Source organism: Tupaia chinensis, unplaced genomic scaffold, assembly GCF_000334495.1.
Source record: "Tupaia chinensis unplaced genomic scaffold, TupChi_1.0 Scaffold000494_1, whole genome shotgun sequence".
In the NCBI taxonomy this organism is placed as follows: Eukaryota; Metazoa; Chordata; class Mammalia; order Scandentia; family Tupaiidae; genus Tupaia; species Tupaia belangeri.
The window spans coordinates 2,750,557-2,763,668 of record NW_006160006.1 but is presented as its reverse complement, the minus strand read 5'-3'; the positions used below and the strand labels follow the sequence as shown (position 1 = coordinate 2,763,668).

The window sequence follows — 13,112 nt, the reverse complement described above, 5'->3', positions numbered from 1 at the left end:
GGGGGGGGGGGGGGGCTCTTTTCATTTTCAAAGAGGTCAAAGAGATACGCACACCAGGCTACCTGCCCCCCAGCCCTGCCACGTCCTCCGAGCTGCCTGGCCCTGCCGGGGAAGGTAGTCTTGAGGGAGTTCAGAGCCTGGAACACAGACCAGGAGCTCAGGTGGTTCCCATCACTAACAGGGCAGGGGTCCCCTTCCCTGGCCCAGAGACCCCGGGGAACAGGGCGGAGCCTCACAGCTGTGAGTGCGCACATGGTTCTCGGCAGGTACTCATTCACGTTCATGGGAGGCACAGATTCACCAGGTGGGGGTGGAACCCGAGCTGCTGCCACTGAGGACCTCGCCCGACCGGAGTCTCTGGGGTGGGGGACTGGGCCCAAGGCCATGTCAGCCCCTCAGGGAAGAGTAAGACCCCTCGAGAGAGCAGGCATGGTTGGAACGGGACTTACACGGTCTCTAACGTCACGCTTCCAGAGGGCCCGGGGCTTCAGGAACGCCATGCCACCCACATCTTTTCTTGCCCAGAATGCCTGCCTTTCTTCCAAGTTCCCTCTCCCTTCCTTCTCCTTTCCTTCCTCACTGCCCTCTCTCCCTCCCTCCTTCCTTGCTGTTCAGGTGGGAGAGAAGACCCGGAGTGTGGGCTGCATCCTCCTCCCAGCCCCAGGCAAAGGTGGGGATGAAGCAGAGACCAGGACCCAAGAATCTGCCCCCCAGGAAGCCACCAGAGGGGCCGGTGCACCTGCCAGCCTGCCCTGTGGCCAGGTCCTCGGGGCGGCCTCATGCTGTAGGCAGCCCACAGGGAGGGCAGGGGCCAGTTCCTGGCTGGCCGTAGAGAGCAGAACGGGTCAGAGTGCAGGAGCCAGAGGGTTGTAGGGCCAGGACTGCCCTGCAGGTGCTCTGGGGGACAGGGAGCCCCATGCAGTGACCGCAGACACTCTGGAGCCCATGGTAGAACCCAACAGCTCTCTTGCAAGCCCTGGAGACCATGCCCAGGCAGGGGTGCTGGGCTGCTGGGCCTGTGTCCAGAGGGAGTCGGAGGGCAGGCTGGCAGGTGGTCTCCCCCCAGCACCTTGGTCCTCCTGGCCCCTCATCCCCTCCTCACGTGGAGGTGTAGCCACCCAGCCTGGGGGAGGGGGAGCAGGAGAAGATTGAGAATGACCAGAGCTGGCTGAGGGGCCCGCAGCCCTCCTGGGTGGGCTCAGTCGCCAAGCCCTGTCTATTTTAGGGATTAACTTCCCCCATCCCCAGTAGTCCTGCAGCTGACCTGTGGTCTCTCCTCAGCAGGTAGGAGGAGGCCCCGTGTCTACTGCCCCCAGTAGACCCCTACCCGCAGCTCTCCCTCCGTGGGCCCCAGGCCAGCTTGGATCTTGGTCTGAGGGCTCAGCCCTGATGGGCCGTCTGTCTGTCCTGGTGCCCTGCACATGCTCATGCCCGCTTCTCCTAATGGGAACCCAAGCTCTGGCCTCACCCCGCCCCTCCCCCTCCCCTCCCATGGTGCCCCCCGAGGGAGGTGTCTGAGAGGAGTGTCTGTCCACACATGCGTGTCTACTGGGAGCACGTGTGTGTGGCCGTGTGAGCGTACAGGTGTGAGCACATATGAGAACGTGTGTGAGTGTGTCTGAGTGTGTGGGTGTGCACCAGCGAGCACAGCGAGCACGTTGTGTGTGAATTCATATACGTATGTGCACGTGAGGCGTAAGCGTGTCGGTGTGTGCACGTTCGCGTGTGAGCACATACTCGCGTGAGGTGTCGAGTGCGTGGGCATATTGTCAGCGTGTGAGAGCTCATGGCCTGAGTGCGTGAGCCCGTGGGAGGGAGTGTGTGGGACTCCCACTCCCTGTCACCCTGGGCCCTGGCTCTCACCTCCTGCCCTGCCCCCTCAAGGAGGGAGCACCCCAGCCCCTCCCAGGCCCTGCCACTCCCTCCCAGCCCACTGGTTTCGGAGTCTTGGCAAAGTCTCCACTGTTTGCTTCTCTTGTGGGGCCAACTTTCCACCTAGCAGGAGCCAGCGGCGTCCTCCCTGCTCCCACAGATCCCAAGGATCCTTGGCCTGATCCCGGAGGTGGGACCCCAGCTGAGCCCCCACAACAGCCCTGGCTCTGGTTCCCTCCCTGAGCCTGCTCTGCCCATCTGGGAGGACGAGTGTCTCAGGATGGAGGGAGAGAAAGGAGCGAGAAGCGACAGGAGGGAGGCCAGGCTCAGATGGTGTCATTAGAGATATTAATGCCCCTCGTCAAGGCATATTAATAAACATTACGTGCCGCTGCTCCGCGCCCTGGGTGAGCGCCACGTTCACAGCTGAGTAACCTCCGAGCCAAGGCACAGCCATTAGCCTCGGGAGGACCCTGCCGGGAGATCCTCAGGGCTGTTGCAGCCAAGGAGTGGGCTCGGAGGCAGCGTCCCCATCCTCACTGCCGCCACCCACATCCACTCCCCGGCGGCCTCTCCCTTCCTTCCAGAGCTGCCCGGTGACGAGCTTACACTTGGACGGCACCGTGGGATACCAGAATATTCCATTTCTTAATTGTGTCTTCACAGCAGCGCTGTGAGGAAACCAGGGCAGGTATTGTTAACAGTGCCGCTTCGTAGGTAGAGAAACCAAGACGCCACACGCTCCGCGTCTGGCTCCAAGTCATCCAGCTAATTGATCATGACATTGGACGGGAGCCCGGTGGCCCTGTGGCATGGCCCTGTTAGTTGCTCGTTGACGGGGACCACTTTAACTGGGTGGCTCCATCTCCCCGGTCTCTGTGGCTGCCAGAACTCAGACCAGGACACAGCTCCCAGGCAGGGCAGCAGGCCCCAGGCCCCAGGCCCCAGCCCCAGGCGGAGGGTCTCCTGGGGAACGTGGCTCCTTAGCAGCAAGAGTCCTGGAAAGCAGAGACCAGAGCCAGCTAAGCCGTGAAGGGCCCTGGAGAAGGCTCCCTTCCCATGCGGTGCCCACGACATGAATATCCAGTATCCACGAGGTCAAGGAGCTGGGCACGGGAGGTCCATGGGGTTCTCTTTGTTTGCCTTCAGCTTTCGGTCTGTGGTTGGGTACAAAGGTGGCGCTCGCCGTGACAGCCACAGCAGTGTGTGTGACTGCACCGGGCGTCTCCTTACGTAGCACGCTCTTGACAGCCTTAGAGCAGGACTGTCAGTACGGCAGCTGTCCACAGAGGTTAAGATGGAGGGGCCGGGGGTCACTAATCGAATATTCACAGTATCCGGGAAACGTGCTCATGATTCCAGCAAAACAAGGCCCCACGTCCACCTGCTGCCGATGGTGACACTTTTGTCCTGAGATTCTGAAAATGGCAGCCTTCCGTCCGAGCGGGCCCCGGCACAGGGTGAGCGTGTTTAGCTACCAGCTCCCGGAACTGCTCTCAGCCTGACTTGGTGTTTCTTGTCTACCTGAGTGGAGTGGTTGGTTGTGTTGTTTTGTCTTGTTCATTTCTTCCATGAGAGAGAGAGAAAAAGGCAACACAAGAGGGTCTTCACGCCATGGCCCACCCCCAGTCTCAGCTAGCTTCCCATCGTGGGCACGCGTGCTCCCCCGGCTGCGAGAGGGAGGACCCTGGACGCGAACCAGGACCTGCCCGGGTGGATCCAGGTGCATTACCATCGTGCCCCCACGTGGCCCCGAACAGGCGTAATAAGGCCATCCATTGTGTTTACTCCTTTTCTTCCCCCCAACCCTCGCTCTGAGCCACAGCCAGAGAATGAGTGACTCGGGGCTAGCAAGGGTCAGAGAGGGACGGCTCCCCCACGTTGCAGCCACTCTCTGAGCTTCAGGCGGTGCTGTAGGGCAGGGCCCAGGAGGGCCAGGGGCCCAAAGCTGGCCCATGTGTGGCAAGAAACTTCGGGACTCAAAAACCAAAGAGGACAAGGCTGTTCTGAGGGTAGTTATCACAGTGCGGTGTGACCCGGGGGTTCTGCTCCTTGCCAGTGCTTTCCAGCATTTTTTAAAACTTTCTACAAGAAATAAAAAGTAACTATAAAGGGCAGAGTTTGGGCTCTGGGCTCCTGCCTTGCTTCTGGGAGCGAGGCTGTCAGTGATGGGGCCAGCCACCCCCGCTGGACCTGCCCTGGGGCGGTGTCTCCAGGCCCACCTGCCCAGACCCTGTCCCGAAGGTAGAGAAGGCAGCAGCTGGCCCACTCGGGGCGGGTGACTCTGGGGACAATCTGCTGAGCGTTTGGGGAAACAGCAGAGCCTGGCCTGGGCTCTGCGGCCCCAGGTTTAGGATGCAACGGCTTTGATCCTAGGAAACACCATCGCCTGCCATTCCAGCCTGACCCCAGCCGCGTTCCAGCCTTGTCTGGAGTGTCCATACAGGCACGGGGCTGGTTCTGCCTCTGCAGACAGCCAAGTCCTGGAAACCGTCTCCCGCCTCGCACTGGGTTGTACATTGTCTAGGCAGTTTCCCCAACCAACGCCGGCCTTTCCTCCCCTGTCTAGTCCCCGGAAAACTGAAGAACTGCACGTCCCTCCAGGTCCAGAGGGTGGTCTCCTTCAGTGGCTTTCTCTGTTCCCGCCCCAGCAGTTACATCTCCGTTCACCTGTGCGTCCTGTATTGTGTGTCGACCTCCACCATTACAGCCCGTCGTAGGTATTTTCCTGTTTAGTTAGCTGAACCACTGCACATGGGCTCAGTACCATGGCGCTCTTCAAGGCCTACACAACCTTGACCTTGGCCTTGGGAAGCTTTGCCTCTTAGTCCAGTGTCACGGAGAGTGGTGAGGCTCGGAGGGTGGTGAGGCTCGGGGTGAGCTCCTCCCAGTCCGGGTAACTACTCCAGAAAGTGAACTGTTCCCCCTCAGCCACACCCTGCCCCACCCTACTTTGGCATCTGGAGATCCACAAGTAACCAGCTCCAGACTGGAAGCCACACTAGAAACCAAAACCCAGGGGTCTCTCTTGCCGATCTGTGCCAAGATACCAGGGTCTGCCACTTGTCCCTCGGCACGTTCCAGAGGTGATGTCCACCAGGCTGTCCCACCACCCATGAAGGTGCCAGAAAGAGGCATCTGGACCTTTATTATTATTATTTATTTACTTTTATTTATTCGTTCTTTTATTTTCATTTGACCAGAGAGAGAGAGGAAGAGAAAACGAGCCACCACGTCCGGGACTCAAACCGTGGTCAGCCATGTGGGAGTGTCCAGTGCTTTAACCACCATGCCACCTGCTGGTCCCACGAGTCCTTTGGGCCTTTGATGTTGACTTTTCTGGAGAGAAACTGATGCACAAAATAATCGGCCGTCCTACGCCCTGGAGTCTAGCAGCGCTGGGCTCCCAAGAGGGCTGGGAGCCACACTCCTGCTTACCACTTCCCACCGACTTCCACCCACCCCTGTGGCGGGACCTCCTTTCCCCAGCCCCAGGGCAAAAGAGCAGGCAATGAGTTTTACTGGAGCCGGCAGCAGGCAGGGGCATCTCTGGGCTGGTCGAGTGGGCCCGGCAGCCAGGACCCAGGGTCTCAGCACGGGAGCCGTGGGTGCCTGTCACTGCTCCCCCTTGTTAACTGCAGGGTGGGGAGATGGCAGGTGGCGCTTTGAGGTCCTTGGCCTTTCCCTGGTCCGGTGCCACTTGGCAGCGTGCAGGCAGCTGTGCAGCACAGTGAGGGGCTTTCTGCTTCGGCGCCAGGGTCAGAGGGCTCGGCGCGGTTTCGGTTTCCCTTTATTTTTTATTTATTTTTCCCTTCTCCCCCGGGTGCTCTTTTTGCTCATCTCTCCCTCCACTTTCCCTTATCTCCAGGACACGTCCTGGGCCTCACTTCCAAGTCCGGCACCCATCTGACGCCCCTCCCACCCAGATGAAAACATCTGACTAGGGGCTGGAGGGGGTTGGAGCCAGGCAGGAGTGATTGAATCCTCCCGTCCAAATGGGAAGAGTGGGTGAAGAGATTAAATCGTTTCCTTCGCTCTGGAGGGCCAGAAAGCCCTGCGCCTGGGGCCACTGCCATGCCCCAGGTAGGCGGGCGCTGCCCAGAGGTAACAGGAGGAAGGAGAAAAGGAGGGCGCAGGCCGCTTCCTGTCAGCCGGGCCTCACCAGCAGATCCAGCCCAAGAGTCAGGGCAGGGCAAAGCGTCACTGGACCCTCAACTCGGAAAACAGTTTCAGAAAGCAGCTTTCTGGCTGTCCTCGCTGACAGGGCTCATCTGTGGCTCCCCTGTCTGGTTCTCCAAGGGTCTCCTACAACAGGAGCAATTCTGGGAGGGGACTCTGGGCCTGGCCTGGGAGGGCAGAGGGTAACAGAGCAGTCATCAGAAGGGAGTTACCCATGACACTTTAGGCAAAGGCCACCCAGTCCCCAACACTTAAAAGGGTCCAAAATGTTCTGCGTACACCACTCGAACGCCTTCTTTCCCTTCAGTCCACAAATGTCTTCTGCTTTTCTTTTTAATTAATTTATTTTACATTCGTTCACTGAACATGTTATCAACCAATCATTTTCCATTTCTTGTTTCTTATACATATATCTTTTTTCTTTTTTGAATGTCTCCTGCTTTAGTGTGTGCTCCCCCAGATGCAGAGCCTGAGGCAGGGATTCTAACACAAGTTTGCAGCATGACATGAGGAAATGTCAGTAAGGGAGGGGTCAGTAAGGCAGGGAATGGCAACCACCAAGCCTCATGAGTAAAACCATCCCGCTGTGGTACCTGGGGCCAGCAGGAAATGTTCTTCTCAGAGGCATCACCCAGGCCAGGCGCCGGCGTGTCCACACACGTGTGCTGTCCATCACTGGCACAAGCTGCAGCAGGGGTTTCAGCAGCCCTGCACAGCTTCTCTGCTGCACAGGGGAAGCGGGCCCTGGGGCTGGGAGCAGCAGTTTGGAGGTTGAGCTGACCAGAGTGGCGGGGGATAGAGGGGCCTAGGCGCTGACATGGTTCACCACACAACTGCGTGCAGAGCACTTCACGGGCTGCCCAGAGGGGCCACATGCGGTCCCTGCCCTGGCTTTTCAGTCCCAGGGGGATGGCGGTCTCCCCTGTCAGCACTCGTGAGCGGCATGATGCTCCGGAGTGTCAGTGCCGAAGGCTCCTTCAAACATGAGCCCTGGCTTCCGGCTCTGTGTGCTCACCCCGACCAATCGGCGGAGCAAATCGGGGACTGCATCGCCCTGGTCCCAGAGTGGGGTTGTGTGACCTCTGGGGGGAGCCCCACATCCCTTCCTGGTGAGCTCGAGAGGGCAGTGGGCTCTATGGGAAAGAGCTGGAAAGCAAGACCCAGAAAGTCCTCCAGAGTGTCCACAGAGGCCGGCTCCTCCGGGGAGGTGCGAGCAACTTGTGCCTGTTCCTGTGCTGCAGTCAGGCACGTACCGAGGCCCTACACACGTGCGCACACACACGCACACACACACTCCTGTGCTGCAGTCAGGCACGTACCGAGGCCCTACACACGTGCACACACGCATGCACACATGCACTCCTGGGCCGCAGTCAGGCACGTACCGAGGCCCTACACACGTGCGCACACACACGCACACACACACTCCTGTGCCGCAGTCAGGCACGTACCGAGGCCCTACACACGTGCGCACACACACGCACACACACACTCCTGTGCTGCAGTCATGCACGTACCGAGGTCCTATGCACATGGACACACACGCACATGCACACACATGCACACACACACTCCTGTGCCCAGCAGTCATGTGCATACCGAGGCCCCTACACGTGTGCACACACATGAACATGCACACGTGCGCACACACACATGCATACATGTGCACATCTGGAACCTACTCGTAAGCAAAAGGAGCAGCTACTACTCCTCTTCCATCCCGACCATCTAGGGGTGCTACTGAGCAGTCGTCCACCCCTCCTGCCCACCCTCGCCAGGAGGCTCATGGGTACCAGGCTCCCCATCTCCAGAGGATGCTGGTGGGTAAACAGTTACCGTCCGGAGGCCATCCAGGCCCTGCCACTCAGAAAGGCTGACAGCGCCCTCCCAGACACACTGCCCTAACCCTCCCACTCCTGTCCTGCTGTCCCGGTACACCCGTCCTGGCTTCTTCTGTGTTCTTGCAGATCGAATCCCAGCTACAGCTATGCTGTTTGTAATTTCTGTAATTATTTCCTTTTTTATCCTTAACATTTAGACAAGTTCCTATTGAAAATGTCAGCCTATCTTAGTTGGAGTGAGGAAAGGAGGTTTGGTCTGTGCCAGCCGAACTTTCAGAGGAGTGGGAACACCTGGAGGCTGGAGGCTGGGGGCAGGTGGAGGCTGCAGGTAGAGGTGAGGGTAGACCTGGAGGCTGGGCGTGGGGGCAGGTGGAGGCTACAGGTAGAGGTGAGGGGTACACCTGGGGGTGGGGGCAGGTGGAGGCTACAGGTAGAGGTGAGGGGTACACCTGGGGGTGGGGGCAGGTGGAAGCTGCAGGTAGAGGTGAGGAAGCCCAGGGTGTGGGGAGCACTTCACAGTCTGCCTCCTGCAGAGATGCAGGTGTGGTGTCTGTGTCACTCACACAGAGGGCTCACCCCTGCAGCCTCTCGCTCAGCCTCCCCAGGCAGTACTGGCAACTGTGGACGCCCCCTCTCACCTCCTGAAGCCCCTGAATCCCACCCACCTGGAGAGTCCCTGCTTCCCAAGGCAACTATAGGCGGGAGGTGGTGTTCGGACCCACTGGAACATTGTATAAGTTGACGGGGATGGGCTGTCTGTGTCCCTGGCAGCCCCAGCCGGCTGGGCAGCATCCAGGAACTTCAACAATGGTCTTTCAAAAACAATGCCTCCCAGAGGGGCAAAGCATTGTCACAAAGCGGCAGAAAAAGGATGAGAGGGCCGGGCATGTTGGCCAGGCTGGAGGGCTTGGGTTAGAAGGCTCCTTCCTCCGCAAGCGTCCTGGGTGACCCCACTCACTGCACCTGTGGCTCTGGGCACACAGCTTGACCTCTCTGGGGCCTAGCACTCTCGCCTTCTAGAATTCAGCTTCTTAAGGCCCCCACAGGGCACGGACTGCTGACCAGCCAGTGAGGGAAGGTTTATGGAGAAGGGAGCTCAGCCGGACCTGGCCCAAGCCGAGCACACACTGCAGGCCCTCGGGCCCGGCAGGCCCTCAGCCCGGCCTCCTCTCTCCACGCTTCCTGCCGGCCAGGACTGCTGTCTGTCCACAGCCGGCTCCGGGGACCAGCACAGGGGCGGGGCGGGAGGGAGGTGGCAGGAAGCGTGGCGGCTTGCCTCAGTGAACCCATCCCAAAGGTTTGCAAGGTCTTTGCCAAGTTGGCCTAGCTGATGAGAAGAAGCTCCCCTAGTCAAAGAAGGTGAAGGAGAGCTCTCCCACCCGAGCACGGCTCCAGATCAGACTTTCCACAGCTCTAGCTCCTGACCCACACAGGCCAACTCCCGACCCGATGGTCAGCCAGCCTCCCCTCCCTGCCCTCACTCCGAGGAGAGAGTCCTGTTTATCACACTGGGTGGGACCCAAGCCTGCGGGGGATTGGGAAGAAACTGCCATTTATGTTGCTGTTGCTTAAATAAACCGCTGGCTGGGCTGGCTGAAGGGATGAGGGACCAGGCCCCACTGTTCCAGAGGGGACCCACACACACACTCTCTGCCCCATCCTCTGCAAGCAGAAGGGAAGAGGGCGGCAGGAGCTCGGAGCTGGCTGGGCTGACCGGAGGGAGGAGGGAGCACAGAGCAGGCTGGGCTGGCTTCACTCCCGGGCTCAGCCAGGATCTCTCAGGCCCACTGGGAAGCCAGAGAGCTATTCTGGGATAGTGGCTCCAGGCCTCTGCAGGCCCTTCCCTCCTCTCCTGGAAGAAATGGGTGTCGAGGGGAGGAGCCTCCATTTCTAGCCCTTTGGTCTCATCCCGAGGCTCCAGGCTCAGCCCCAGGCCACACCTGGGCCAAATGCCAGCCCTAGGTCATGCCAGGCCCCAGGCCAGGGCGCCAGCGGATTGCTGGGCCGAGTGTGTACCAGTCTACACTGGTGGGACTGGGCCGAAGCTGCCCAGAGCGCCTGAGCAGGAAAGAATGGACCAGGGAGGGCCTCCCCTGCACAGAGGCGAGGGCTGAGGGGCTCGAGGTGGAGGGCTCTGTCCTCCTCAGTCCCCCTGCCTCTGACAAAGGTGACCTAGACCTGTAGGAATGAGCCCGGGCAGAGGGACATCTGGCGAAGGGGCCCAGCATAAGGACAGTGGAGGGCAAGCTGCACCAGGGGATTCTGGAATGGCGCGTGCCACTGCTCCAGAGGGGCCCCCACGTTTTTCCTCATCCTCTGTAAAACAAGGGGCTAGGGCTGCAGGACGGCTTGGTGGCCAGGTGGCCAGGCCACAGTTAGGTGATGGCACGATTAGGAGCCACAGTAATCGCCGTGATTACGGCTATAAACCCCACACCTAGGGGCCGTGGGGCTCCCTGGCCTGGCCCGGGGCCCCAGCCGTGGCACAGACCCAGGGCCTGGCTCCAGCTCTTTCATCTGCACCTCTCCCGTCCTGCACAAACAGTAATTAGCGCCCGCCCCGGGGTCGCCTCGCTATCCCACAGACATGGCGCGGACAGGAGGAGGGAGGCTGTGAAGGAGGAGAAGGAGGGAAACTGAGGCCATCCCAGGGCCCAAGAAACCACTGAGGGGTGGCGGGCTGAGTCCCCGGAAGGCGGAAGAAGCTGCTGCAGACTCGGGGTCCAGCGCCTCCTGCCCCCCGTCCCCGTCCCCCCACCCCACCCTGCTGCTCAGGTGGCCATTGGCCTAATAATCTAGAGGTCCCTCCTGGGCCCCTGAGAGCGGCCAGCTCTCCCATCGATCTGACCAGACCCTGCAGGTTGACAGCTACGTCCCGAGCCAGTCTCAGGGTGCAGTGGCCATCATGTGGTGGCCCTTTGGGGACTGTCCTATGAGGACTCCCCAGGAGTCAGGCAGCCCATCCCCTGCTTCCAGCCACCTCCTCACCATCCATGCCTGTCTTCTCTCCTGCCCCCGGACCCCCAAGGCCTCCATTTCCAGAGCAGCCATCCTCCTCCTCCCTGGAGGAACACCTGACCAGGACCCCGGGCAGAGGTGGGGCACCTCGCTGCCCCAGCGCTGACCACACCCCGCCTGTCTCTATTGCAGGGCGCCGACTTGAAGAAGGGGAAGATTCAGGGCCAGGAGCTATCAGGTGAGCAGGACCCAACGGGGCAGCTGGTGAGCCCCACAGCTCCGCTCCCTGCCAGGTCGCTGTTGGCCTGACCACATCTGCACAGTGGCCGCTTGAGGTCATGCCATCAGTGTCTCCATTTTAAGAGGAATGAAACCGAAGTACAATGACCTGTCCTGTGCACAGCTGCGAAGGGGTCTGCCTGTGGTGACCCCAGTGCCCTCCGTGCTGCCCCAAGTACACTCTCCACTCTGCTCGAAGGGGACGCTCAGGCAGCAAGCCGGCCAGTGGGCAACGACCCAGCACAGTGGCTTTGGCTCAACCCCAGGCCACACCTGGGTCAAATGCCTGCCCTGGGTCACGCCAGGGTATCACTGAAGCCCACGCTCATTCCGGCTCCCCCGAGGGCTGTCAGCCTGGCTTGGCCTCCGGGGCTTCAGTCTCGCAGCCAGAAAATGGAAGCCTCGCTCACCCTGCTGAGAGCGGGAGTTCAGGAGGCGTCCGAGCAAGAGCGCACGCCCGCGGCCAGGCCTGGCATGCGTACCCCTCCCCACCTCCTATGCCGGATGTCGCTGCTTTAGGAGATTTCAAAGAGGGATGCTTCAGGAGAGCCCCAGCCAGAGGGGTGGGCGCCCACCTCCCCCGAGGAGGAGGCCCCCGTTGTGTGGAGCCATGGAGCCCAACTCCGGGCTTATCCACATGGAATCACCATACCCCGCGCTCGCGGCCCAGAGTGTGCCCCACCTCAGGTGCACCGGGCCGTCCTCGGGGTCGCCAGCCTGGCTGAAAGCCAGCCCGTCACGCCTGCCCTCCACACTGGGCACCCACCTCTGCCCGGCATTCTTTCTCAGAGTCGGCGGTGTTCATGAGTCACCGACTTACCCACACTTAACACACACCAGCCGAGTCCTGAAACAGCCCCAGGGTGTTTGCACACCGTGTTTAATTCACACCTTGCCAGAGTGTAGACCCTGAACCACAAACTCCCGAAGCTCCCAGCACATCCTGTTCAGTTCCTGCTGTGAGTGTGCACACCCATGCACACACACACACACACACACAATCTGATCTGCGATCCAAAAACTCTGGGGAAGATGAACAGTCAGGAATTCCCCTGGCTGTTGGCGCTCCGGAGGCCCAGGTGGCCAGAAGTGCAAGCCGAGGAACACAGCCAACAGCGCCGACGGCCAGGTGTTCTTCCCCTCAGTGATGGAGGGCAGGGAGGGGACACAGCTACCAGGTGCCAGTACCCTCCACCAGCTCCTTCCCCACCCACCCCAGGATGGTTCCTGGCTGAAGGAGATGGGGAGAAGGGAGGGAGTGGGATGGGGCATGCTCCCTGGAAGGAGCCGGGCTTGACCCTTCCCAGGCTAGCAAGACCATCCCCAGCGCCTTTCCGCCTAGAACAGGCTGTCCTCCTGGAGGGAGGGTGAGGCAGGGAATGGGCCTTCCCCGGCGCCTAGAGCACCCAACCCCTGCAGCTCCCATGACCAGACCTTTGAACCCAGTCCCACCCACCCCCTAACCACTTCCATATCCTCCAGACCCAGCCAAGAAATTGGCTTCTTGGGGGATTGAGTTCATAAGGAAATGCTGAAAAAATAAATAAAAACCCACTGCCAAACATTCGCAGAGAAAGATGGGTTTCTCTTGAGGCAGGAAATCCATCAGGGTAGACTAGAGCAAAACAGGACGATGCCAACGCCCACTGGCCCAGGAAGGCCCTGCACTGCGCCAGTGCCCAGAACCTTCGGGTCTGCCCAGAACGTCCCCCTGCCCTGCCCCTGCCCCATATGTGCTTTGCCATGAGGCACCGAAGGTGGGAGTCTCCCAGATAGAAACCCAAATGTGTGACCGGTGAGCCTCCTCCAGGACCCTGGGAGGTCAGCAAGGGCCACAGAGGGCCCAGGGGTTCTCTCTGAGAGTGCCAGTGGGGATGCGGCGCCCAGCTCTCTCCCTTTCCCTCCCGTAGCCTACCAGGCGCCCTCCCCGCCGGCACACAGTGGCTTCCACCCCCACCAGTTCTTCCTCTATCTTTCTGAAAG

At 60.4% G+C, this 13,112-nt stretch overlaps 1 protein-coding gene across 1 annotated transcript in view; it reads left to right on the top strand.

Moving 5' to 3' along the window:
• Positions 1-13,112, top strand: part of PEBP4 (phosphatidylethanolamine binding protein 4) — a 212,409-nt gene that overhangs the window by 187,513 nt on the left and 11,784 nt on the right. The window contains exon 4 of the mRNA XM_027774943.1: positions 11,043-11,088. Within this exon, the coding sequence (XP_027630744.1) occupies positions 11,043-11,088 (46 nt within the window). The remainder of the gene's footprint in view (positions 1-11,042; positions 11,089-13,112) is intronic.